The sequence below is a fragment of the Eptatretus burgeri genome, chromosome 2 (assembly GCF_056783735.1).
Source record: "Eptatretus burgeri isolate ZD-2024b chromosome 2, Ebu_testis_v1, whole genome shotgun sequence".
Lineage (NCBI taxonomy): Eukaryota > Metazoa > Chordata > Myxini > Myxiniformes > Myxinidae > Eptatretus > Eptatretus burgeri.
In genome coordinates this window covers 5,329,021-5,356,686 of record NC_140962.1, presented here as the reverse complement: position 1 = coordinate 5,356,686, position 27,666 = coordinate 5,329,021, and the positions used below count along the sequence as shown (strand labels likewise).

At 44.6% G+C, this 27,666-nt stretch overlaps 2 protein-coding genes across 2 annotated transcripts in view; both read right to left on the bottom strand.

Annotated features, from left to right (window-relative positions):
• The window catches only part of LOC147031305 (uncharacterized), a 114,859-nt gene extending 110,636 nt beyond the window's left edge, over positions 1 to 4,223 (bottom strand). Inside the window, exons 1-2 of the mRNA XM_085861471.1 lie at positions 2,262 to 4,223; positions 867 to 1,002 (exon numbers count right to left, since the gene is read on the bottom strand). The gene's annotated coding sequence lies outside the window, so the exon portion shown is untranslated. The remainder of the gene's footprint in view (positions 1 to 866; positions 1,003 to 2,261) is intronic.
• A 3,853-nt stretch (positions 4,224 to 8,076) lies between these two features.
• Positions 8,077 to 27,472, bottom strand: LOC147031304 (rod cGMP 3',5'-cyclic phosphodiesterase subunit gamma-like). The gene is made up of 4 exons (XM_085861495.1): positions 27,389 to 27,472; positions 26,293 to 26,541; positions 13,318 to 13,358; positions 8,077 to 8,421 (listed from the first exon to the last, which is right to left on the bottom strand). The coding sequence occupies exons 2-4, from the start codon at positions 26,427 to 26,429 to the stop codon at positions 8,345 to 8,347; spliced, it is 255 nt and encodes an 84-aa protein (XP_085717621.1). The 5' UTR covers positions 26,430 to 26,541; positions 27,389 to 27,472; the 3' UTR covers positions 8,077 to 8,344.
• Positions 27,473 to 27,666: the final 194 nt, after the last annotated feature.

The following is a 27,666-nucleotide window of genomic DNA, read 5'->3' as shown; positions in this document are numbered from 1 at the left end:
AAGAATCACTTTATAAATTAAATAATTCTCGTATCCGGATCCGGATTTGGATCTTCAGCAACATTTAATCAATTCATCCTTGTCACACACCCAACATGTTCACCAAGTTTCGGCTGAATCTGCCCATAACTTTTTGAGATATCGTGTTATATGCCGTTTTCGGCCCCATCTCTCAATGCTGAAGAATCACTCAAAAAATTCTCGGAATCCGGATTCGGATCTTCACCAAAATCAAATCAGTTCGTCCTTGTCACACACCAAACCTGTCCACAAAATTTCATCTGGATCCATCAACAACTTTTTGAGATATCCTGCACACAGACAGTCAAACAAACAGATAAACAAACAAGAAGAGGCATCGTGCAGAGCACGATTCTTGCAAAATCCATAAAATAAATTTGACCTCAAAAATAATTGGTGGTTGAATTCAATGACCAAATATGCAACTCCTTCAAATTTCGAGTGAATCGGACGAAAATCGACAATTTTAGAAATGCAGCCCATGTTGACCTTTTGGCCTATGTATACCTCCAAAATAATTGGTTGGTTCAATTAATTGACCTGAAATATAAATCCTCTTCAAATTTCAAGTCAATCGGATGAAAATTGAGGATTTTAGAAATACCACCTTAGTTGTTGATCTTGGCCCTATGTTGACCTTTTGGCCGATGTTGACCTCAAAAATAATTGGCTGGTTGAATTCAGTGACCTGAAATATAAATCCTCTTCAAATTCCAAATCAAAAATCCCTCAATCCAAAACCACGATCTCTTCACCCGTTAAATCATCCCCACACCCCTTCCAAAATTTTGTTTCTGTATCCATCTTGCCCAACACTTGTGTTCTCCCCTACCCTTAATCATTACCTGCATCCCTTGTTTGTCCGTCTCTGTCTATTTTCTCCCTCCACCACTCTATTGGCGTTTCCCCCTTCTCTTGTTGTTCCTTTCGTTATGTTGTGTTCTGATCCGTTCTGTGTTCGAGCTCTTCCACAAGCCTTACCTATGTATACAAAAAAACAGAACAATTAATTATATTGATGGTAATACTAGATTAAACACATTTCATGCACATTGAGAGATTGCTTTATCAAGCACTCTTGGTCGAAAGCTGATAATTATAATCAGTCATGTAACCTATGCTTTGTACAATATGACAAATCCTAAAAAGCCAAATGTGACGGTGAACTCTTATGAGTTAACTGAACCCTTATTAACCACCGTGCATTTGCTAGAGCCACATTTGGAGTTGTGTGAACCATTTTGGGGGTCTAACTTGAAAGAACAAGTTTTCATAGCAGCAAAGGGAGAGAGAAAAGGGTGAGGAAGATTCGACAGCAAGGTAGTACTGTACTCACAAATGGTTGAAGGAAGGTCAAGGGCAGGAATTAATCTCTGGAAAGGAAAGATCAAAAGTCGTCTCCTCGCCCTTGAACTATCTACTTGGGTTTGATCTCTGAATAAGGAGACGTTTCGACTCCAAACTGTCATCCCAGTGATGAGCAGCCAGGATGGTGGATCCATATAGTAAGTCTTTATAGCCTGCAATCCCATCTGCTAGCACGATACTTGTGAATACATTAAATGCACTATCATACCTTTCAAAAAATATTAGGATATTGCATACCAATTATGTGGCAAAATCCCACATTCCTGCCCTAGTTAAAGCCTTGGCAGAACATCTACTCGGGTTTGCTCGGCTTATGATCACAGCTCATCAAGAAATATTTAAAAAGTTATTCCAGTGATTGCAAATTGAGGGAAAATATGGATGGTAATTAAATAACTCTGCACGTGTACACAGTCAACCAATAATAATAATAATAATAATGATAATAATAGTAATAACATTTTAATTGTCCATTCATATTAAACTACTCCGAAACAGCTCTTTTTTGCGATCTTCAATAAGGTGAAAAAAAAAATCTGCTTCATGAGAAACTGTGATATTCTATTTCCCAGCAACTCTACCATTTTTAGTGAGACGACGAGCTGCAGTTCACCCCAAATGGCATTTGGACTTCACATAATGTTTATATTCTCAACCTGTCTGATGTTGCTCATTGTGCCAAAGTCATCTCTTTTGACCATGTGTGTTGATATAGTATGAGAAAGAATCATGTGATGCAGCTGGTATTTTTGTAACAATGATATACACACTTAAAATGCAGTTTCAATAAGGCTGTTCTATATACATCTTGGCATATGTCACCATGTTGGAATAGCTTTGGAAAACAAAATAAATACATGATCTATTCTGACCTCTTGTGAGACACAATATTTATGGAGTTTCATGTGGTTGCTGCAGCAGTCATGGATCAGGAAGGATCCTAAAAGGGAAAAAGCAATAAAAACTAGATATCTGTGATCACAAGGCATCTTCATCTTCGATCTAAGGGTAAGTCTCCCCTGGCACCCACAAACCAATGATGGACATATTCTTTTCAGACCGCCATGACATTTACCTTGAACATTTAAGAATACAGTGTAAAATAAGAAAATATGTCCCCATATACAATCTATCCACAAAATCCAACATCATGAAAATCGGAGGAAAATTATTCAAGTTATCATCCAAAAAGGTATTTTTTGTTAATTAGGTCACAATCTGAAAAACTAGGTCAAGCACACTAATCAAATATCAGGTGAACAACTTCAGTGCAGGTTCACTATTATGATGCAAGAATATCATGGAAGGCCAAGCGGTTTTTTGAGACTCCACATTGGCAAAATTGAGCATCAACAAAAAAAAACGTGTTTTTTTTTTTCAGATCGCCATTTGACCTTGAACTTTATCTCAGATGGGATGTCATGTAAATGAAGTGTAAATGTGCATTGTTCTCGGCTATCTAGAAAGGCAAATTTCGTTCTGATTGGACAAATCTTAGTGTAATTGTGATGAAAAATGTTTAAAAAAATATATGTAATTAGGGCATGACCTTGAATTAGGTCAATGTCAAAAAGATGTGCCAACCATGCATACGTTTTATTTCCATTATTGATGCAAATTTTCATTTTGAAAGTCTCAGCTGGCTCTGAGAAACAGCTCAGAAATTGACAACAAAGGAAGAAAAAAAAACCATCAACCTAAATGGTGATGTAGTACTCTTCGGGGTCTAAGAAACTCTGAGGTACCATTAAAAATTTAGGGCACTAATTGTTCAAACAAACAATACAACAGGTATAAGCCTCCCCCTATTACATAGGGGGAGGATAAAAAATTTGGAAAGTGTGCCAATCCAAAGGCATTACGGATGAAAAAGACACAGAAGGATCCTTCGTAATAACAGAAAAAGGGACAGCTGGCTGTTTACAACATGGCGCAATAGTTGGGCTGTTGCAAATACATGTCGTGGTTAGCGATTTCAAAATCAACATCAGGGAAGGACAGGCCCATCGAGTAATCGATATGGATTTGCAGAATGTGTTTAATGTTGTTTGATTTACTTAGTTTTTCTGAAAATACACTTTATTTGTGCAGCAAAGAGATGGAAAGGCAATGTGCAGTCATCATGTACTGTTGTGGCCAAAAATATTGGCACCCTCACACTTTTTTCAAATAATGCACCATTTCTTCCAGAAAATTGTTGAAATAAAAAAATATTTTGGTGTCCACATATGTATTTCTTTGCTTTGCAGTGGAACAAAACAAAAAAAAGCTGAAAAAAAAATACTAAATCTTCGCTTATTCCACACAGAAATCCTAAAATGGCCTGGACAATATCATTGGCACCTTTTTGGAAGTTGTTAGGAATAGATTTCAAGCAGGTGATGTTAGAAACTATTGTACACTTTTGGTCATGAAACCAAAACAAGATTTTGCGATATTTTGACTTACTTTTTTACGAGCAGAGCCTAACCGTCACTTCACTGACAGACCAATTCGTCGTGTTTGCCAAAAATTTTGGGCGAGTAGGAGAAGGAAAGACAGACAAATTTACCCATGTATGTGTAGAGTGCTTTAACCGCAATCCTACCCCTTCCTTGTCCCCCCCCCTCCCTTTTGCCCCCCCGTTCTCACTGATGTTCATTTTGATGTCAACACTAGAAATGTCTCTCACACGATGATAGGCTTTGACAAGCCCCTCTGTTTTGGGGGGGGGTGAGGGGGGGGAGAAGTGAAGGGGAACCCGTGCGAGTGGTTTAAACTCAGCATCGTCCAGGTGAAAAATGAAATTGGAAATCACTCTGCCACCACCACCATGCGGCGCTACACGGTACACATTTACATAGAGCACTTACGCCCACCCCCCTCCCCCACTATGTAACCACGTAACCTATGCTACCCCCCACAAAAAGTTGTATTTGTACCCTGAGTTTGTAACTAAAAGAGAAAATGGCATGTGTATATACATATATTTTTTTTTCTCTGTTAACCACAGCTACAGTATTGAAATATGTATTGATTATTAACATAGGTCCCATTAATCCAGTGATTATGATACCACATTCAGCTATGTAGTATTATAATTCATGGATTTATGGCCGATGATGCATATTTTCAAAATCTGTGTAAAACAGGTACCTCCAATTTTGCAAAAAAGGTCACAACTTGGGAAAAAAAATCCCAATATAAAGTGTCATCCAGGCTGGTTGTGATCGGTAACGGTCAAAGATCAACCCTGGCCTGGAGGACAGCTTGTTCCGTTTAGGTACCACTGATGTGATTTTTTTTCCATACTATTTCCCGAGACTAGTTCTGCGAGCTTGCTTGAAGCCTCATTCCAGAAGTTTGTGTTTGAAGTTGTGCTCTCAGAGCTGCATGCTGATGACTTTTTTCCAATATAGTATTTTTTAAAATAAAACTGAAATAATGAGATGAATCTTTATTTTGAAAATCATTGATATATAATTATTGGTTGCCTTTGTATCCACAAAGGGCTATTCACTTGAAACATGCAAACCACCTGATCAATTTGTTTATAGTGCAGAAGTTTCTGCCAAGACAACAACCACTTTCTCAGATATAGTAATCAGTGTACCCTGGTGTCAAGGAACCTCCAAGAATAGCAGACAATTTACTGCCCAAAGTCCAGGCAGGAAATTTTAATTTAGCGAAGATGCTAGCAATTACTCGCCAACCTTTCATGAAGGGCACCAGGTGTCTTATTTTAATTATGGGGGACTTATCTGTACATACCATGTGTATGCAATTAAGATGGAAAATATATGCATAATAGGAAGGTTTGGGAAAGTACATGTTTTGACCATATGGCATTACAGTTCCAAAATTCCTGCTAATTTGCATAGGTAATAAATAGATAGTAGAATAAATAGATTGCATAGGTAATAAATAAATAAAATAAATAGATCCCTTACAGTTTTGTGTATTCTTCACAACCTCCCAATTGTCACTCAGATTCTCAAACTGCTGCCTCTGCATGCCATTCGGCAGGTACATTAATCTCATTTCAGGAGATTGGCATGATCCCTCTTCCTAATTCTGTGGACAAGGTGAATGATAATGCGCTGTGCCCTTGTTCTGCCTATCGTGCTTAGTCCAAGGCTTGCAGATTCCTAATTCCCTGTCGTGTCAGAATGAGGATTCTCTCCACTATTTCAACTTTGATAAAGGTCACTGGAGTAAGAAAATAAATGCTTGTGGTTAACAAGGTGGGCGGGAGGGGGGGGGGAGGTGAAATAAATGATTAGTTACAGTAAAACATGCACGTACAAGTCCTGGACAGTCATTACAATATAAACCAAACTTGGAATGAACTCTCACAACCATGTCCCTCTTTTACTCACACTGGAAAACAACATATGATTCATGAAAATGTCTTATGCGTTGCATTTTGAACAGCCAATGGAACGTGCTATTGGAAGATATTCATGTTATTGAACCTCTAGGCCTCATTATCAGCTTCATCAGCTATGACCTTTTCTGAGCTGATGCGAAAACAAAGCTGGCCTCCTAGGTAAACTGCAGACTGTGCATTCTCTGTCTTTTCTTGAAAAATTAGAACTAGTCACACAGCCTACATAACAAGGCCATTGTTCATAATTTAATGGAGTGCTGCTGCCCCCTATCTGCTGGTGCCCCATCATCACATGTCTGTCCTGCAATATGTGGAATCTAAAGCTATTAACATTATTGTAATCTCATGTGATGAGGCCAAAGGCCAAACATCGCAAACAGGTCGGTGGCCTCACTGTTTTTACTGCTTCTCTGCTTCCTTTGCTCTCTCAGTCCAATGACTCTCCAAAACTCCTCCAGGATGCACTCATTCCTCCAGTAACCCCCTGTTGATTAAACGCCAAAAAATGCATTCCTTGCACCTCCCTCCACTCCTAAGTTTGTTTTCTCCCGTTTGTGGAGCTGCATTCTGGAGATGGATCAATCACACTCTTCTCTCCAGGGCTTCAAACAAGCGGTACACCATCATCTCATGTGACCTTCCATCCCAAACCAGCCTTTTCTATCTCAATTAACTATACCTCATTGAAATCTCTTACTTGCAATTGTTATGTGTTACCTCCCTCTTCTTTTCCTATTCATTAATTTATTTATTTTGTTGCATCCAATTGTGGACCCACTTGCCCCACAGCCAGTTTGTTGCATTTTTACCGTCGGTCATCTTGCTCTTCCATGAGCCAAGATTTTGTGCAAAAACATATCAAGATCAAAGAGAGTCCCGAACTATTGCAACACCACCATGAGCGCATTTACATGTTCCAGATCACAATTCATTACTCAACTTGTTTAATTACTGTGAAGTATGAATTCCATAATATTACACCTCATATCAGCCAAAGCAGTCTGTCAGTAACCCCTTCTGGTGAAACTCTCAAAATCCAGATATCACTCTTCACCTCCACTCATTCATTTCGATTTTTTCCCCACTTGTGGAACTAACTTCCTCAGTCTCTTCAAACTCATTCTTCCCTCTCGGGCTTCTTCTCGGACTGCTGCCCCCCACTATCTCAGATCATCCCCATCCACAACCATGATATTTTTTATCCCCATTAACGCTTCCCAAGCCCACCTTTTTACCAACTTTCCAGTTTTTCTTTACAAACAGTTTGTGAGTTCATCCCCTGTGTCCTCCCCTTGCCTTCATTTGTCCCCACATCCATTATTTATCCAAGTCTCCCTCTATTTTGTTCCTCAATCCTGTTGTTGGTGTATTTCCCCCCCCCCCCCTCTGTTTCTACTGTTCCATCAGTCATGATCCTTTTTTTGTTCTCGCTCCTCCACGAGCTTCGACATTGGATACAAAAACATTTGGTACAAAATTTTGGCTCGTACTAACACCATATGAAGTCAAAAAAATGTCGTGTGATTAATTTCACTCGCTGGTTGGTTGGTTTCGATGGTTCAAAAATTCCAAAAGGGGCCATATATTTATTATGAATATGTCAGGATATGGTGGAAGTTTTGTACGCTGTGACACACCCTATCCCCACTTTGCGTTCCACCATCCCCCAAATTGGTTGGCCAAACACATTCCCATTCCCTCCTTCTTTCCTTACTCCAAAAATCTCCAAACCTTTTCCTCTCATTTCAACACTTACCACACCCTCCTACTTTCCATTTTCTTTCCTTTTATCTCCCTTTTCTTCATTTTCTCAACTCTATTTCAATCAACTTCTCCTCTTCTCAAATAATATACACCTAATATATAAAGCTCTTTCTAACCACTGACTCACTGACTCACTGAGTGATATTAAAGATCGGTACCTTCCGGGTGACGCAGAAAGCTGAAATTTTGCGTGCTGACGGACATGGAAGCCGGTATACCGGAGAAAAAAAATCACAGAATCGTCGGACAACATCCATAAATGAAAATATAAATAAATTAAAAAAAATAAATGAAAAAAAATGCAGGTGAGTGACCCGACACAATGAGGAAGCACGGTAATTTTGTGTGCTGGCGGATATCGAAGCCGATACACCGGGGAAAATCACAGAACTGTCGGAAAGCATCCATAAATGAAAAAAAAATGAAAAATCAAATGCAGGTGGGGAAATAAATAAATGAAAAATCAAACCCAAGACAATGGGGAAGCACAGTTTGTATGCGTACACAATGTATAAGCACACCCCGCTAGTACAATATATAAATGGCCCCTGGGATTGACGTCATTAATATTTATTTACATCTGAGAACCAAAAATCATACATTGTCCTTCAACAATGAATTTCTCTAAAGCAAAAGTTATATCTATCAAAAACATTGTCAAGGTCACTGGAATCATAGTGCAGTACGAAAAAGTGGAGTTTTAGGGAAAGAGGTCATAAAACGTTGGCTAAAAACTGATACCCTAGTGATTGGATGATGAATAAATTCAGCTCAATAACAACATTTAGGGAAATAAGCAAAGAGTCATTAACTGAAGTTGGATCAGACAATTCCAAACTGAGCAAGCTCGTGGAGTTCCAGGTGGCTGAAAGCTTCCCAAGGACAAATCACCGTGATGTCTGCAGTGAAGGAGTAAGGACAAGGGAAAGGAAGAAAGGACAATGAAATGTGATTCAGGCATCCTGCCTTCATCTGTATCTTTGACATTATCCAAAGAAGGAATTACATTTATGTACAAGAAACATTGAGAAATGATATCCACTCAATGCAATGACTCATGCATATTATGACTCAGGACAGACATAAAAACCACAACTACATTATCGGTGGACTTTAATGTAAAAGTTTTACTCCCCAAATATAAACTGTCAGATTGGTCAATCACAACTAGGGTGGAGCATCACAAAGTGTACCGTCTCTCAAATGGGTGTTAAGTTGGGTATTCCTTTTGCTATCATTAGCTGGTGTATGTTAATAATCCCAGGGTGTCTTTTACTTAGGGGAGATGAAGGTGAGAACAGTTATCCCCAGCACCCTGAACAAATTCCAAATTCCTCCCACCTTCCTTAAAACATCAGGCCTGGTCAGTGGGTTCGTGAAAGACTTGAGCCAAAATAGATTTGCTTCTAAATCTCAGGTACCCAACTCATTGCTCCCTGTACTCACTCATACTAACTGCTCCTGGATACTGTATCTTTCTCACCTCAGAAGATGGAGACATTTCCGTTAACGCTCGCCATGTCCTAAAAACTTGCTTTGTTCCACACTTTCCGCTCTGTTTACCTTATATAATTTGCCCTCGGATGACTTCCATCCACTTAGATATCGGCCAACATCACTGCATTACAAAAAATTACCCCCGTGTGGGGGTGACGGTCATCTCTTTAATACCACAAGTTCTCAATGTTCAGTTCAGGTAACCGCAAAACAGTCCAAACTAACCGTTTAGATTGAAATAGTTCACAGAGATACACTGGGATAATACTACTAATGACATAATTAATAAATATGTATTGTTCATTTAGTACCCGGATTAACACATCAGAATCACCAGTAAGTGCAATACATGGTTTTCCGGTCCGTCGACTCTCTGGGGACATTTCACTTCCGGTTGTAGAAAAAAAAACGAAAAAAAAAATAGGCTTAGCTCTCGGAGATTATGATAATCCTGTAGATTATTCTTCACTGATTATAATGCAACTTTCAGAATGAAAATTGGTCAAGTATTTATAGAGATATTGAGGTTTGAAAAATCATTTGAACTCACAAATTCATTAATTATTAATTCCACAGAAGTTTCGTGACACTGCACAAAGTAACATGTCAGGTATGAAAAAACGTTTTATATGCCAGATTCATTAATTATTAATTCATTAATTATGGAATGTACTCATTGATATGTTAATCAGGAAGCCCGAAGCATGTAGCATAATTTATCACTTATCCCCTCATCCGGGATCCGTGGCCTCGCTCCACAGCCTGCAGCCCTATGTCCGCCGGTGATTATGTCAGATATTGGCACGATCGAGAGGAGCCTGCGAATCATCCCTGCTGATGCACTGAATTGATGCAATCGTTCGGCCAGAATATTCGTCGTCAAGATGTTGCGTGATTAAATCAACAATACAGTCACTCAAATTTATACCGCCAACATACTTCTTAACAATCACCTTCGCCCCAGAAACCACAGTCAATCTGAACCACGCTGGCCAATGCTCAGACGCCATGCAGTTTGGTTAAAGATGACTCGGCATTTTGGCGCGCGCACGAAATTATATTTTGAAAATAAATGCAGACGTTTACATTTCGGGTTTTGAAACTTTTGCACCTTCAGCGGAAATTGTATAAATATAAAAGGCTAAAAATGTGTTTTATAGCGAACGAAGTGAGCTTAATACTTAACGCGTGCACGTGAGAGAATAGGAAATAACAATAACAACAACACAATAGCCCTGGCTATTTCGAATCCATGGCGTTAGCTATGACTTTTTGCTTCCGGTTGTTGTTAAACGCTGTGCGGTGTATAAACACGATTGGGTTTTATTTCTATCTTGTGAACATTACTTAACGCGTGCACATGAAAGAATAGGAAACAACAAAAACAACACAATACCTTGGCAATTGTGAATCCGTGTCGTTGGCTATGACCATTTCGCTTCCGATTTTTGTTTTGTTGCTGGTTTTTTTTTTGTTTCCGGTTTTTTTTCATGGGGAATCATGCATGCCGGGAGATCATGACCGGAAGTGTTTATTTATTTATTCAATTATTTTTTTCCCAAAGTTAATTTTATACTTCCGAAGGTGATTTTTTTTCATGACAGAAAGTGTTTATTTTGTATTTAACATTACCGGGAGTGATTTTTAAACTCTTTCCGGAACTTTTAATTTATTTTATTCTTAACCAGAAGTGATCGTTTATTTATTCAATTATTTTTTTCCCAAAGTTAATTTTAATAAACATATCTCCCGCATCATCAAAAAATATTTTTAATCGCGATTTACATTATTTGTTCGCCGATCCCGAATCCAGGCCGAAGTAACCGGAAATTACATCAAAATCATCAGCTGTGCGGCGCTAACACGTACAACGGTATCGTTGGCAAGTACACAGTTGTGAACAAGTTAGAGGTAAAGTCAGAAGCGAATGTAAGAAGAATTCTACGTTCGCTTCTAGGCTTTGCCTATTCCATATTATTTATATTTCGTTTCTCCTTCCTTCTTTGCGAATCGCATCGGCGTTTTTGGCCATCTTCCAGATCACGTGACGGTCAAACGGAAAGGAAATTCAAAAATCTGTCCGGTTAGATACAAGATAATATTTTTTACTATCAGAATCAATAAACAGTTGCCGAATATCTTGTAGAACGGCAGACGAGATAGGTTTTGAAAATGGCGATTTTAATAACTAACGTGACCTCGTCCCTGACCTTGAACCTGGACAAAAGTTATATCGTTGTGCAACACTCATCAACCTCTACCCACATATTAAGTTTCATCAAGATCAGAAAGAAAAATTGTTGACGGACGTACGGACATTTGGTCCGGCTTTATTAGGTCATCTCGGTAGAGATGACCTAAAAAGGTGTAAAAATACATCCTCTCAACTGCAGGTCTATTAGCTTACCTCCAATTATAAGCAAAGCCTTGGAATCCATCATCGCAGCTGACATCAAATTCATCTTTTTCTCCAAGGGCCTGATCTCACACTATCAGTTCTGTTTCCCACATGATAACTTTTGCCTGGACATGGCGTTTCTGCTAACGTGATTCAGATGTCCAGAATATCAGACAAGATCAGGGCCATGTCTCTTGATATATCTCGAGCATTTGATACAGTCTGGCACCCTGCCTTGTTCTCCAAGCTCTTTGCCTACGGCATCCAAGGCCACTTCCTCTCATGGCTTACCGACCTCCTCTGCTCTCGAAGCCAATGTGTGTTTCTCAAAGGGATCCTCTCATCTCCTCTCCCTTTGCCCCAAGACAGTGTGTTAGACCCTGTCCTGTTCTTCATCTTTCTGACTCTGTAAAATCCTTTATTGCTTTGCTGATGACTCCAGCCTCTGCCACAGCACCTCTCATCCTTTAGATCGGTAAGCATCAGACTCTTCCCTCTCTGCAGACATTGATAGAATCAAGAACTGGTCCAACACTCAGAAAATGCATTTCAACCCCAACACATATATATGTCTGTCTCTGTCTCTGTCTCTGTCTCTCTCTCTCTCTCTCTCTCGTCAACCCTCACATCTACTTCCTTAACAAACCTCTTGAAGAAATTCAGTCAGTCAAACATTTGGGCCTCATCATCAAACATGATATCTCTTGGTTGAACCATCTGTACCATCATGTGGTTGTCATTCAAAGCCAGCTGTGACTGGGCATCCACCGCAGTGCCAAGTCTCCCTTTTGCAATTCCAAACTTATAGCAATGTACAAGGCCTTCATCCACAGCTTGAGAGAATACTGCTCTCCCCTTTTGGCTGGTTCCCCTGGTTCTCACCTTTCAGATCTTGATTCCCTAGAGACAAAAGCCCTCAAAATCATTGGAATCTCCCATGATGAAGCTGATTCTCTCAGCCTGTTACTCCCATATCACAGATAAAGTAGTTCAGTGACCTCTCTGTCTTCTGCCACATTCTTTCTGGATTTGCATCCTCTGCCCTTTTTGTTCTCTGGCACCTCAATGCTTCTGCAGGGCACACATGATCTGCCAGTAACCCTACTGGTGAAATTCCCAACCTCCAGATTCATGGCTCACCTCCACTCATTTGTTCTTCTTTTTATTTTTTAATCACCTGTGGAACCAACTTCCTCAGTCTGTTCAATGTCATTGCTCCTTCCAGTACTTCAAGGTGGTTGTTCATCTCATGTCAGCCCCATAAATACTCGTGATCTCCTCTGCCCTTATTAATTAACTTATCAAGTCTACCCCATTCTTCTCAGGTTATTTTCTTTTCTCCCCTATTCATCCACCTGATGTTTCCTGTTTTTTGTTCCATTGCTGTTTCATTCCGTCATTACTCCACAAGCCTGAGGTTGACATGTCACCTTTTCCCATAACAGAAATTCTGTATCTACATGATCATTTAAAATCATTTTAATGATAACTATATATGATATGGGGCTGGCAGGATCATCAAGAGGTACGCACACTCGCCTCTGTGCGGTCGAGCCTGGGTTCGAATCTCGGCCCAGCTATAAGCTATCATCCTGGTGTTTCATAGGCAGGGTAATTCATCAATGAGCGTGTGCTGTCCATCGGATGGATGTTAAACTGGGCGTCCCGTCTGCCAGCATTTCTTGTTGGGCATTAAAGGTCCCATGGTATCTTTTGCAAAGAGTGGCAAAGCTATCACCAGCACCATGAACAAATTACAAATTCCTGCCCCGACTACTGCTGTGAAGGCCATGACAAACCTCCTAATATAACCCTTACCGAGAAACTGCTTCAGCAGCACTTACACTCTGTAACATTAGAATCACAATGTATAATAATTACAATTATCATTGTATTTTACCTGTGCCAAGACCTTCCATTCCGGGGATGTCATCGCCAAACCTATCAGAAAAGATTTGTGAATAAAGATAGTGAATGAAATTAAAATGATACACCTGGAAGTTGGAATATCAAGTACAGTATGTGTGTGTATATATACATGTATGTATGTAGGTATGTGTGTATATATATATATATATATGTATGTAGGTATGTGTGTATATATATATATATATATATATATATATATATATATATATATATATATATATATATATATATATATATATATATATATATATATATATATCACAGAAATTGCGAATTGAAATGAAGATGAATCGTTTAAGGACATTTGCAGCATTCATTCCAAGTGTTTTTGGGTATGAGGGATGTGCAGAACACCTGATTGTGGGTTTCCAAGTAACATACAGTGGCTTGCAAAAGTATTCACTCCCCTCCAAAGTTTTCACATTTTAATTCCACTTGTGGTTATTAGCCCCCATTGGACTTAGTCCAAAACAGGGGCTTATGGATCTGGTCTCGATTTTCATGTCCGTGCGTGCGTGCGTGCATCCGCAACCATATCTCAGACATGTATGTACCGATTTTATTCGAACTTGGCACAAAGACAACACATGATGGCTTAAATATACACATTATTTTGTTTCACGATGCAATCAAAGAAGGCCGATTGGTGGCCATTTTAGTTGTAAAAAAAAACTGAACACATCCTCAACCATATATCAGACAAGCATTTACTGATGTTGTTCAAACTTGGCACACAGAGAAAGAATAACGGCTTAGATAAGTGTTATTTTTGTTTTTTGAGATCAGATCCAAGATTGCCGGCTGACGCCCATTTTGTTTCTTAAATGTGTCCCCAACCATTTATCAGACATGCATGGCCCGATTTTGTTCAAACTTGGCACAAACACAGTTCATGATGGCATAAATGTGCATCTCACTTTATTTTGCGATCTGATCAAAGATGGCCGACTGGTAGACTGGTGGCCATTTTAGTTGAACATAAATATGATCCTCGCCATTTCACTCCGGATAGCAAAATTACAAAAACAATGGGGGCCATGACATTTTATGTCATTTTTACTTGTTTCATGATTCTTTGAAATCAAACTTAATATATTGTTGCGGTCTTCGCGCCCGCCGGCGTGCGAACGGCCACGTAACTCGAATCGCGGCACGTCGCCCACCGGACGGACAATCCAGTCGTGACCCTCTCGGACTAACGCCGGGAACCAGTCACGGGTGGACCTTTCGGTCTCACCGCGATCGAGCCAATCAGCCCCCGCGTGGGATAGGGTTGCTCGCCAAATTCGACCTACCTAAGTACCCACGCGGAGGGTAGACCGGGCGATCGCACCTCGCCGCAGGTCGACTTCGGACACGGGCCACTTAAGCGACCCGTTCCGTACTATCAGAATAACCGAGCGGTGTTATCGTCGACCTCGACGGTTCGATTAATTATCGGGCGTATTCAGCCCACTACCAACCCTTTACGTGAAGCAAGATGAGGGTTCAATGGGGGAAAAGACGAAGCGAAGCGGGAGAACAGTTCAACAATAAAGCACATTTATTCGCGGCACACGGGAAGCACACAAATACAATTCCACCAAAAGCACACAAAAAAAGAAAACACAATTCCATTTACACAAAAAGCAAATATAAAAGTGAAAACACAGTGCAGAGCTAATACCGACTACCGAGCACACGGCAACACTTATACAATTCTACTTCACAGACGGCGCCGACAACACATACCCAAAACCAAGGAAAAGAAATACCCTCAAGGATGAGGCGGGCCTGAGGCCGAGACCGGGTCGCGCCTACCCGTCTGGTGATGAGACGCGGAGCGGCGATGGCGCCTCACTCCGCGGGCCTCGCGGACAGTGTCAGGCAGGGGGTGGGAAAAGGGGCCCCCTTGGTCGCACTATCTCAGCGCGGGGGAAACAGGAGGGGGTTGCTGATGCTCGGGGTATAGAGGATCTTTATTATCCCTGGTGTGCGTCTCCACCTCGGCCAGGTCGCGCTGCCGGCCTTCCTCGGGCGTGCAGCTCCCGGCACCGTCGCGAGCACCCCCTCGTCTGCCTTCGCCGCTGCCGCCTCTCCGCCTCTGGACTCTCCACCCTGGACTCTTCTTTGGGCTCCCCTCGTTCGACTCTCTTCAGCTTCTCCAGCTACTGCAGGCTTCGGGCTCCAGACTTCCACACGGCTCTGACTGACGAACACGGTCCTTTTATCCCCCCGTAGCTTCGCCTTTGACCCCCTCCCTTTGACCTTTCACCTCGCTCCCCATTGGCCCGAGAAAAAGTGGGCGTGAAGGCTTTTTGATCCACAAATTTGCATATATCGATCGTTCTGGAGGCGGGGCCAAATCGCCCCTCGCTCACCGATTGGACGGCAAAAAGTGGGCGTGTGTCGTTTTTGATCCGTTTTTGAAGCACAAAATCCGTGATTTTGTACACGCTGTTCAACGTGCGCCCTGCACGAGTCCAACACCGGTACCCACAGCGGGGCAAGAAGGGTGGCGATGCTACGGTTGCGAGGTGTGACGTGAAGGTCGTGGCGGTTGTGGTGAAGCGGCGTTGTGGTTGGTGGTTGATGTTGTGGTTGTGGTGGTAATCATGGCGGTTGGTCCAAAATAAAGATAGTAAAAGAAAAACGGCTATCCTGAAGAGTCGCAGCACGCATAAATGACATGTATTCCCACTGGACAACGGGTTTGGGCCTAACTACACATATACTTGCCGAGATACCTCACCTAAGGGACCTGAATGGTGGTTTGCGAATCTGGTAACCACAACACTACCCCCTTCCCTTTTTACAGACTCGTCCCGAGTCGTCAAATTTTCGTGTGCCATCATGTGTAGTTTTCCCCTAGTACATTTTACCTACGGATCCCTGAGTGCGACATTCATGGTATTCGTGTCCCCAAAATAAATAACCTGAGGGCTGCGTAACTATCTAAACAAACTCACTCATACGGACGACTTAAATAAAATTGCCGGCGCTAAGACAAACATGCCGGGGGCGCACTCATATTTACAGTACATCTTACCTTAACTTACAAATTTTACACTAAACCATGGCCCAGGATCATTGAACTCTGCAAAAAGAAAGCAGTTAGCAGGGAGCCAGGCTGCCCGCATGCAGTCTCTGGCTCAAACAATGCAGGTGACAGGGAACGTGGCTGGCTGCTCACACGCAGTCCAAGGCCTTCCCTTTTGAACTGAACGCAGTGAACCACAACGGTGCATGGGCCGCACAACGCAGTCTCCGTGCCAGCTCAAGTGGCACACGCAATGAGCACAACGAATGGATGCATGAACGGTTTGAACTGAATGCAGTGAACCACAACGGTGCATGGGCTGCACAACGCAGTCTCCGTGTTGTAGCTGCCAACAGGGCAGTTCTCGCAGCTTGCAAACTGTTGCCTTGCGGATCCTGGCGCACATGGAAATGAACAGGGGGGGCAAAGCAAAAATTGAACGGGGCTGGTGAACGTGGGCAGTGGGCATGGCATGGCAAAGGCAGCAGGCAAACACAGCCCGCAGAAGAAGGCCGCTGCAGGCAAACACAGCCCGCAGAAGAAGACCGTTGCAGGCAAACACAGCCGGCAGACGAACTGGCCGGCACAGGCCTCGAAGAAAAACAGCCAGCAGATGAACTGGCCGGCACAGGCCTTGCAGCACACAGCTGCCGATGAAGTTGGCCGGCCTCCGCCTTGAAGCAAAACACGGCCAGCCGATGAAGTTGGCCAGCCTTTGCCGTTCAGTGGAGGTTGGTGGAGGGAGTGCGGTGGTGCTGGCCACTTGGAAGGCGGGCTCGGACCTACCTACCTGTCTCCCTCCCAACCTATCGCCTTTGCCTGTCACTGTACATACCCACTCCCTTAATTTGTCAAACCCCAATTTAGCCCCAACTTATTTTTTTGTTGTTTTTATTTTTACTTCCCCACTATAAATCGTCCCCTAACCCCCTTTATCGTCCTTGTTCGGCTAACCTATTCTGTCACCTAGCCTACTCACAACCCCTACGTTCCCTTCCCGGAGGGGAATAAGGGAGAGCTAACGTCCTGTGTCGAGGCCCAACGAAGCCTCAGAATGGCCTCCCCAGAGTTCGGCGATCTATAACCAAAGTGGGTCCAGCGGCCCACAACGAGAGCGTGGGGATGGATGGTGCGGAGGGGTACATCTCCTAATCTACCCTAACCATTTAACTGTTAAACTACCCCGGGGCTTTCAACAAGCGCCTCTCGCTTAAACTATTGGTTCTAACAACCCAGATTCCCGTCGCCTGTGTTGGTGTCCTCACAATTTCGGGCCTCGCCCCCCAATTTTCTCTCCGTGCCCTCACACGGTCTCCTGGCTGGGACACGTGGCTCCCTCCGGCAGGCACGACCCTCTGCCGAATCTCCCGCTATGGCACCCCCGGGCACTACACTGCCTCCGAGCCTACCAGCTCCCTAACACCGGGGAGTGCCCCCATGGCACCTCCCCTGAAACGCACACGTGGCAGGCCGGCCTCCCGGGCCCCTTTCCGAGGGTCACCCGTGCCCACAACACTGCCCACGCGGCTAATGGCGCCCCGGGCCCCCGCACCAAGCAGGCGCACCCGTGCCCACTACTCTATCCCGGCCCCCCATGGGCCCATGGCCTACCGCGGCCGACTAGCCTGGTGCCCGGGGTACCCACTCAGCGATACTCACCTTTCGCAGCCACGCTCCCAAGCCCGTCAACAGGGCTCCTGCACCCCTCCAAATGGGTTTCGAGCCTACACTCCCACCAACAACAAAACGACCTCCATTTTTCAATTTGACTAACCCAGCTAACTCAATCTACACTGACCCCGGGGGTCCCTTGGGCGGGAGTCACTCCTCCCCCCAATCACTCATCGCACCATGCATTCCCCATTCGCTCCATACACACAGACCCGCTGGCCTCACTCACTCAACATGTACACGTACTCACCTCACAACCCACAACTCTTCAACACACATACCGCTGAACTCTGCCATCCTTCTATCTACCTCCCCTAACTAACTCGTGCTCCCACGTCGTCCCTTAAACTAGTAGCACGTTCCTTTTAACACTACGTAGCGAAGCTACGTCCCCTCTACACATCCACAAGTCTGTCACTGTCCTCAAATGTCCCATTTTATTTCCCAACCTAAATCTGGCTACAATCCCTCTAACTAATCCATTCCACAGACTCCATGAGGACTTACCCCTGCCCCATGAAGTCGGTCTGGCTAAGCTAACCCTTCCCCCTAACTAGTTTCCATCCTGTGCCCAGGTAAGGGGGTCTTCCCTCCTTGCCCAGGAATCCTGTGCACCCGAAAGTGAGGCTTGCTGCTTTTTTTTTTCATGCGCAGCACCTGCGCGGCAACTCAGAGCTCGCGCACTTTACACCTGCCCGTGACGTCATGCAGCTGCACGTGTTCCTCGTCCCTCCTTGGACGGTACCATCCGGCAGAGATACCACTCCTGCCGGATTCCAACCACACGTGCAGCCATGACGTCACCGTGCGCATAAAAAAACCACAAGCCCCACGTCTCGAGGGGTTCCCCACGCGAACACATGTGCTTTGCCCGTTGGAGCTTAACACACACGATCGCGTGGAGAACCCGTCCGGTCCAAATCCATTTACCTGCCTAAACTTTGTCCGTCCGCGGGATCGGCAAATCCACCGCGTGCGTTTCCGGACCGGGACTTCACTCTCGCAAGCGAGCACGTGGCGGTCTCGTGTGTTGCACAGCACGAACCGCGTGCTCACTGCTGGGTGAACCCGGCACGGTCCCCGAAACAACTACAGCCGCTACTCGGCTTTCTTTCTTCTGTCGCCTTCGTCGTCGCCATTCAACCCACGCACACCTGCGTGTTACGACGGACACAGTCCACTCCATCAAACTCACACCGGGAGACGCGGCTGCGTGCTCCCGCATGCCAACCGACATCTCCCTCACATACCGCTCTCTCACACACACGGTCTCCCTTGCATACGGCCGTTCACTCACGCGTGCCTCATTCGCACACGTGGCTCCAAGCACTCGCGCGGGGGCACTCACCCGCGGTGCCTCACCCACACACGCGAGGGCACTCAACCGCTGTGCCTCATCCACACACCGTGCCTCACTCATACACGCGGGGGCACTCACCCGCGGTACCTCACTCATACACACGGCGACACTCACACACGCGGTCTCTTCCACACAACGTCCCTCACTCATACACGCGGGGGCACTCAACCGCGGTGCCTCATCCACACACCGTGCCTCACTCATACACGCGGGGGCACTCACCCGCGGTACCTCACTCATACTGGCCGTTTCACTCACACACACGGCCTCTTCCATATACGGAGCCCCATCCACACCCGGCGTGCTGGGAAGCACGCACTCTGGCACCATCGCCACCACACCACTCACACACGGGGTCGCTTCCACACACGGTGCCGCACTCACACCTTGCACCACACACACAGGGACAACCACACTGGGGATTTGTGTCCCCACAAGGGTCTCCGGGGCCTCTACACCCCCCAAGCTCTCCGTGCACCCGTCCACAGCACTCGTCCCCTCAACCTCGCAAAGCACGACCGAACTCACCTGGTCGTGACTCGCCTCAAGGGGGCAGACTCCCTCCCCTCGTTCCTGGAGGAGGCCATCCAGCTGCTCGCACCGGGTCCCTGCACGCTCCGCGAGCTCACCCCCATTATCCTCCACTACCTCCGTGTGTGTGTGTGCGTCACTTACCCCGTCTTCATCGTGCAGTCTCTCCTCTATTTTTTCTGTCTCCCGTGTCTCTGCCAACTCGGTCACCTCTTCACCCTTTACCTCCCTTGTCTCAACTATTATTATTTCCTTTGTCACGGCCTTCATGCCCGCCTGCAGGCATCGGCCCATGTTCTGCGTCTCACCCCGTAGCTCTTTCATTTCTTCCTTCATGTTTGCTTCCATTCCGTTTATTTTTGTATCCATCTTTTCGTTTATTTGTTGTGTATTGCCTTTCATTTCGTTTTTCATTTCATTTGTCATTGCCGCATTCATTTGTGCCAGCATGGTGAATAGCTGGGCCATGTCGGATGCACTCAAGTGAGCCGTTTCGGCAGGGGTTGGGGAAGGGTCTTGGTGGAGAGGGGGGGGGGAGGTGTCATACACCGCGGCCGCTGCCGCACCCACCTCGGGCCCTGGGTTCAGTTGGGCGAGTCCGTGTTCCTGCACAATCAACATTTCCTGCTCGGGGATTCCATCCTGGACCATGGATCCTACACATTCTACATCCATTTCTAATACCCCCGGCTCCCGCTCGCCTTGAGACGCCATCTTGCTTCTCGTGAAGGGTTAATTTGCTCGCTCGTAATTTGGAGGGAATCGGGGGTCGCTTCTCTCACCCCTGGACCGATTCCCGTGAATTTAGCCGGAGACAGGAGAGCCTGTTGTCCCGCTCTCCAATACCAGTGCCGCGAGGAGGGCAATGAATTTGTATCCCACTCCTGACACCAGTGTTGCGGTCTTCGCGCCCGCCGGCGTGCGAACGGCCACGTAACTCGAATCGCGGCACGTCGCCCACCGGACGGACAATCCAGTCGTGACCCTCTCGGACTAACGCCGGGAACCAGTCACGGGTGGACCTTTCGGTCTCACCGCGATCGAGCCAATCAGCCCCCGCGTGGGATAGGGTTGCTCGCCAAATTCGACCTACCTAAGTACCCACGCGGAGGGTAGACCGGGCGATCGAACCGTCGAGGTCGACGATAACACCGCTCGGTTATTCTGATAGTACGGAACGGGTCGCTTAAGTGGCCCGTGTCCGAAGTCGACCTGCGGCGAGGTGCGATCGCCCGGTCTACCCTCCGCGTGGGTACTTAGGTAGGTCGAATTTGGCGAGCAACCCTATCCCACGCGGGGGCTGATTGGCTCGATCGCGGTGAGACCGAAAGGTCCACCCGTGACTGGTTCCCGGCGTTAGTCCGAGAGGGTCACGACTGGATTGTCCGTCCGGTGGGCGACGTGCCGCGATTCGAGTTACGTGGCCGTCAGCACGCCGGCGGGCGCGAAAACCGCAACAATATATAGTCTTCACAAACTACTCCAAAGTGATAAAGCTAAAAAAATACAGATAAAATATGAATAAGTTGGATTAACAGAGAAAATCAGATGATTCTCAGTTGCATAAGTAAGCAAACCATTTGCCTAATTAACCCCAAAATTACTTTCGGAACTTCAGGAGAATAAACAAATTATTTGTTTGAAAAGTTTTTTTTTTTAAAGAGTGTAATAGGTTTCTCCTGTATGTAATCAGTGGTTTTAATTAAAAATTAAGCTCCCCCACTCATCAAAGGAGTTTTAAGGTGCAACTCATTTGGTCAACCAACAAGGTTGAACAGGAAGACCAAGGAGCTTTTCAAATAAACCAGACATATTGTGGTGGAGAAGCACCATTCAGGAGAGGGTTAGAAGAATATTTCAGTCACTCATTATCCCTTTGACTTTTTTTATGCCTCCGGTGACGAAGTCGCCAGTGGCATTATGTTTTAGGGTTGTCCGTCCATCCGTCCGTACATCCATGCGAATTTTCTTGACAACTGCTTATCCGATTGACACGAAATTTTCACCAAAGATACGACTCATGCAGAATTGTTAAATGACAGTTATGACGTCATCTGTCACATGGGGTGGCAGCCATGTTGGAAAAACGTAAAAAATTTGGGCCGCTCCTAAAAAAAAAAACGGGGGGGGGACTCCGAAAAAAAAGGAAAAAATTGAAACTTGGCACCTGGCAAGTACAGTACTCTTCATGGGGAATAAGAGTGCTTTGACTGTGATGTCATCGGTGAAGTGGTATCCCAATGATGAGTTCAATGACATCCACCGGCAACATCAAAGACGGTTTATTGGTCGGGGGTGAATACTTTTGCAGGCCACTGTAATTGCCTCATGCGATAATCGTTCACGACAAGCAACTTGCACACCCTTCGTCTTTTTGAGACATTCTGAGCAAATTTGACAGTCTTTCCAAAACACCAACATATAGATCATCTAAAAACGCACATTGGTTTCCATTTTTGCACAATTCATTACAATGTCCATCAGAATATAAGAGAATTGAAATCATTGGACACCTTCAAGCAGGGTCTTCCATTAGCCATGTCGCAAGGCTCTTTAACGTGAGGAGAGGTATTGTTTATCTTCTGAGGTCAACAAAACAACTGAATCAACAAAAGATATGCCAATAAGAGGACGTTCCAGGATAACGACTAATACAGTACACAAGCTCAGGACTGATGCATTCACATGACCCATCTGCGCAATCAGTTTCAAACTGCCCAGAGTACCACAAACATACTCCCTGGACTCGCAGGATAAGCGTCAACACCATCTCGAAGCATCTCCATGATGCAGTCATCTGTGCTGGTCATCCTGTTCAGCGTCCAAGACTTTCACCACAACAGGTCCATGCACGCTTGCAGTGGTGAAATCAGCACGTTTGATGGACATGGAGGCAATGGACTCGGTGACGAATCCAAGTCCAGCAACGAATCTTAATCCAATTGGTCGGGTGATGAATCCATGCTCATGATGGCTGTGCACGGGTCTACAGAAGATAGAATGAGTGATATGTTGCAGTCTGTGCCTAGAAAGCTGCAAGCTTTGGACATGCAAATGTTACGATGTGGGATGCCATTGCTGAAACCTTTTGCACCATCTTGATCCGTATCCATGGTATACTGTCAGATCGATACATTCATGAGATCTTTCACAAACATGTGTTTCCTACCCTTCAACAACATGGTCCAGGAATCAACTTTATGCATGATAATACTGATCACAGGGACATTCAAGTGAGGAACGATCTTACGCATTCCAACATTAAGATCATGACACCCTGGCATGCTATATTGCCAGATTTGAATTCAATTTAACACCTCTAGATTATCATTGATCGTGGTGTTCGAACCATGCCATGACAGCCACAGACCTTCGATGATCTGGAACAGGAGCCGATTTGGGCATGGAATGCCATTCTCCAGGCTCAGATTTGAGTACTCACATGGTCAATGTGATGACTGTGCAATGCAGTGATTGCTGGTGGACATACCTTGTATTGAGATTACTTCCCTGTTGGATCCATGTGTGAAAAATTTGGCACAACGTGGCATCATGTGATTAGGTCATAATGAAATGGACATGTCAGGTTAGAGGTTTTCTCCTCAACTGTGTTCTGTCATGTCACATAAATAAATCCCTGTTCAGTTTTTTATGACGGAGAGTTGCGGTTATATATATATAGTTGCGTGCGGTTAATATATATATATATATATATATATATATATATATATATATATATATATATATATATATATATATATATATATATATATATATATATACATATATATATATATATATATACATATATATATATATATATATACATATATATATATATATATATATACATATATATATATATATATACATATATATATATATATACATATATATATATACATATACATATATATTTTCGGGCCGGAGGTCCGGTGGTGAGAATGACCGCTAGGTGGGGAAAGTAACGTCGTCTCCCACCAGACTCCCGGAATTGTAGGCCGTCGCTCACGGATAATTCCGTGACGTGGCGGGTCGCTTAACCGACCATGGACGCCAATACCTCCACCGCGTAGCGTAGGGTCTTTTTGTCGAGAACCAATTTACCTAATTAACCACGCGGTGTCGTCTACCGGGGAACCACGCCCTCGGTACGTCTTGCCCGAACCGGATCACTATCAACTACCTTTCCGGTTCGGATGCAGCCGAGCAGACCCGCCAAGAACGTACCAGTTAGGATGAACAGATTATCGGGGATAAAGACCCGGCTAAAACTCAGATCCGAACCATGCTGGACCAATGAAGGAAAAGACGAAAACGAACTGGGAACATTTCTAATAATAATTTAATTACAATAAAGCGAGGAAAGTTATGTGGTACAGGTAACAGGTTTATTGGGGATGTTATGCAGGGGAAGATGAGAGAAAGATGTAGTGCGACAATTTTACAGCAGCTTATAAAGCAGATACAGAGCAGACTTGTCGCGAGAATAATACAGGCAAGATTTACAAGGTTCGAATAACTTATACAGTTCTACTTAATGGATGGCGTGAACGGCGCCACACACTCAGACAAAATAAACCCAGTTGAAGGCAAAGGACTTTTGTAACCAGGGAGGGAGGGAGTTGAGGTCGCAGTTCTCGGTACCTGAGTTCCGGGGAAAGCGATGCTCCGTGGTGCGGCACCTGACAATGGTCGCGCAGCTCGGCCCACAGCCGCACGTGTGGAGTTCGTGTGTGTGTGGAATCCAAGGCAGCCAGGATCATTGGGTATCTCCCACAATTAGGCTGAGTCTTTGGGTCTCACTCTCTCAACGAACGACCCCCAAAGAACTCCTTGGATCCTCCACAGATCTTTCTTTAAACGGTCCTGGTCTGGGACAGGATTCGGGCTTCCAAGCGTCAGTTCGTTCTGTGCTGGAGTCTTGAGTTCTTTGGGGTCTGGAAAAGAAGCGAAACTGCAACAGTCTCAGCACTTCACGAACTCTCCGAACTCCAAGCAATCCACCCTGAGGATGGTGTCGTAATTTATCCATCTCCCTCAGCGGGGAGGGGCCTTGGTGAAAGTGACGTCACTGTCCGCCTTGATTGGACGGGGCTTCCATGGGTCCACCCTTTCTGGGCAGGGTTTCGGCCATACCGGGAAGCCCGCCCCCTCCACACTGCGGACTCGCCAAAAAGGAACTACTGTAAGAGGATTTTGCCTCGGACAGTGAGTCGCCGGTTAGGCGAGTAGGTGAACACGCGGTTGTTCAGCCCACGTGCGAGTAGCAAGCGAGAGGAGGGGCAAGCAGGCAGAGGGTACCGAGGGTTGTCGTTGATTCGCCTTTGCAATGAAATAGAGTGAGGATATAAAGATTTATTAATCTAACTAAAAAAAAACATCGCAACGCACCCCTTTAATTTTCCCACTGAACACAAGGAAGGGATCTGTCTACACATATACTTAATGGAATAACTGACTTGGGACACCTGTATGTTGTATGCATATGGTTCCTAGAACCGTAATAATATATATATATATATATATATATATATATATATATATATATATATATATATATTCGAGTTATTGCTTATGTTAGGCCATTTTATAAATGTCAGGTCGTGTAAAAATAAAAGAATGCCTCTGTCAGACTGAACAGCTTAAATTTTGTATCCCACTGATAGGCCGTACCAAGTTTCCGATCTTCACTAAAATAACATCAATTTGTCCTTGTCACACACCCAACCTCCACACCAAATTTTGCCCGAATCAGTCCATAACTCTTTGAGATATCGTGTTATATATCGTTTTTGGCCCTATCTCTCAATGGTGAAGAATCACGTTATAAATTAAATAATTCTTGTATCAACATCCAGATTCGGGTCTTCACCAAAACCTAATCATTTCTTCCTGTCACACACCCAACCTACCCACCAAGCTTCATCTGAATCCATCCACAAAATTTTGAGATATCCTGTTCACAGACAGACAGACAAACAGGAGTGAAAACATAAGCTTCATTTTGCCGACCTTGGAAGGATGAGTAGCTGCATCAACCCACCTGGTATTTTTTCAATGGGCCCACAGGGGCTCAAACTCAAGACCCTAAGATCTTAAAGCCACTCAAGACCCTAAGATCTTCAACCAGCCACCTTCATTGTTAAGCCAACACCAGGCTTAACCTGGCTCAGCTGATAGAGTAGGTTAACCAATTGTATGCAATCGAGGTTTATAATGGATGGTTTGCCATTAATTTGGTGTTTTTTGATTAAAGGTTCATTCGGTCATCCTAGTCATTCCAGTGTAGCGTAAATGAAGCCACAGAGATAATTAGCGACACTTTAATTTGATTAAAAGGTGCCTCGGTGCTGATAACATACCCTTGAATTCCCTTTTTTGGTGGCTTGCTCTTGAATTGACGTGTCTGTCGCTGCTTGAACTTGCATGGCCCCTTGCGTGGCGTTAATGGGCCACCAGTCACTTTAGTGGGAGCCAGTATTCCACCACCACCGCTCATAGTTGAAGGGCTAATCGTTGCTGCCTGCTGCTGTCGTGTTGTCTAACGGGTGCTGTTTGAAATCCTTGCAGAAGAGCTTGAACTCTTACCCACAATGGCAGTGGTATGTGTCCTGCAGAGAGATGTCATTTTGTCAGGAACTATCGACAACTACTTTAACGGCCCCAACTATTAGCACCTTATTGTGGGGTTAGTCAGGAAACGTTTTTGGCCCAAGTCTTTCACGAACCAGCTGGCCAGGCCACATGTTCAACTGAACGTGGCAGGAATTTGTACTTTGTTCAGGGTGCCGGTGATAACTTGCCTCCTCTTTATAAACGACTCCATGGAATCTTTTACGTCCATCAACCACAAGTGCTAGCTGATGAGTCCTCCTGCATAACACCCTTCCGATTGATATTCCACCATGAGCATGCGAAACACCAAGATGGCAGTTTATACCTGGGTCAGGATTCGAACCCAGGTGAGACAGCTCAAATGCAAGTGTGTGCATACCTCAAGTTGAATGCACAACCCCCAAGTCTAGGCTATCCCACTAAACCCATTTCGTTGGAAAGTTATATCAATATTTCGTTTTGCACCATAATACTTCACAGATACATTGGTGTTGCCAGTGTAAACAAAAATATTAATGTTTGGCATATTTGGTGTTCCCATCTGAGTACACACCTCCGGATGGTAGAATCTCAATCTCACCTCCTATTGCTTTGTTCATTGTCTACTAATGTCCTTGCAATTCATGTTGAGGTACACCAATAGCTACTCATGTACTTGTCCTGCATGTGATTTATATATAAGCTCCAAACATCGGCCTTATCCACTTAAACAAACCAATAGTTTTACAAACATAAACATTATCTTTCAACACAATGTAAAAAAGATCGGTTAATAAGAAAAAATGTTAAATTGCAGGGAGCCAGCAAAACTCACCTGTGAATATAACAGGCAACACAGCTTACCTAATTCATCAATCTGTGCCAAGTTGTGTCGTGGAATCTTTCATAGGATGGGCTTGTAATGGCTGAGCAACTAAGCAGCTGTGAGGGTGGGGAATGGAATTGCAATAAGGGCTCACAAGAGGGTGGGTGGGTGGAGTGTGGGTGGAGCAGTGGGTGGAGCAGTGGGTGGAGCAGTGGGTGGAGAGTTAGCAGTGGGTGAGGAGTGGAGCAGTGGGTGGGGAATGGAGCAGTGGAATTGTAATAAGGGCTCACAAGAGGGTGGGTTGGTGGAGAGTGGA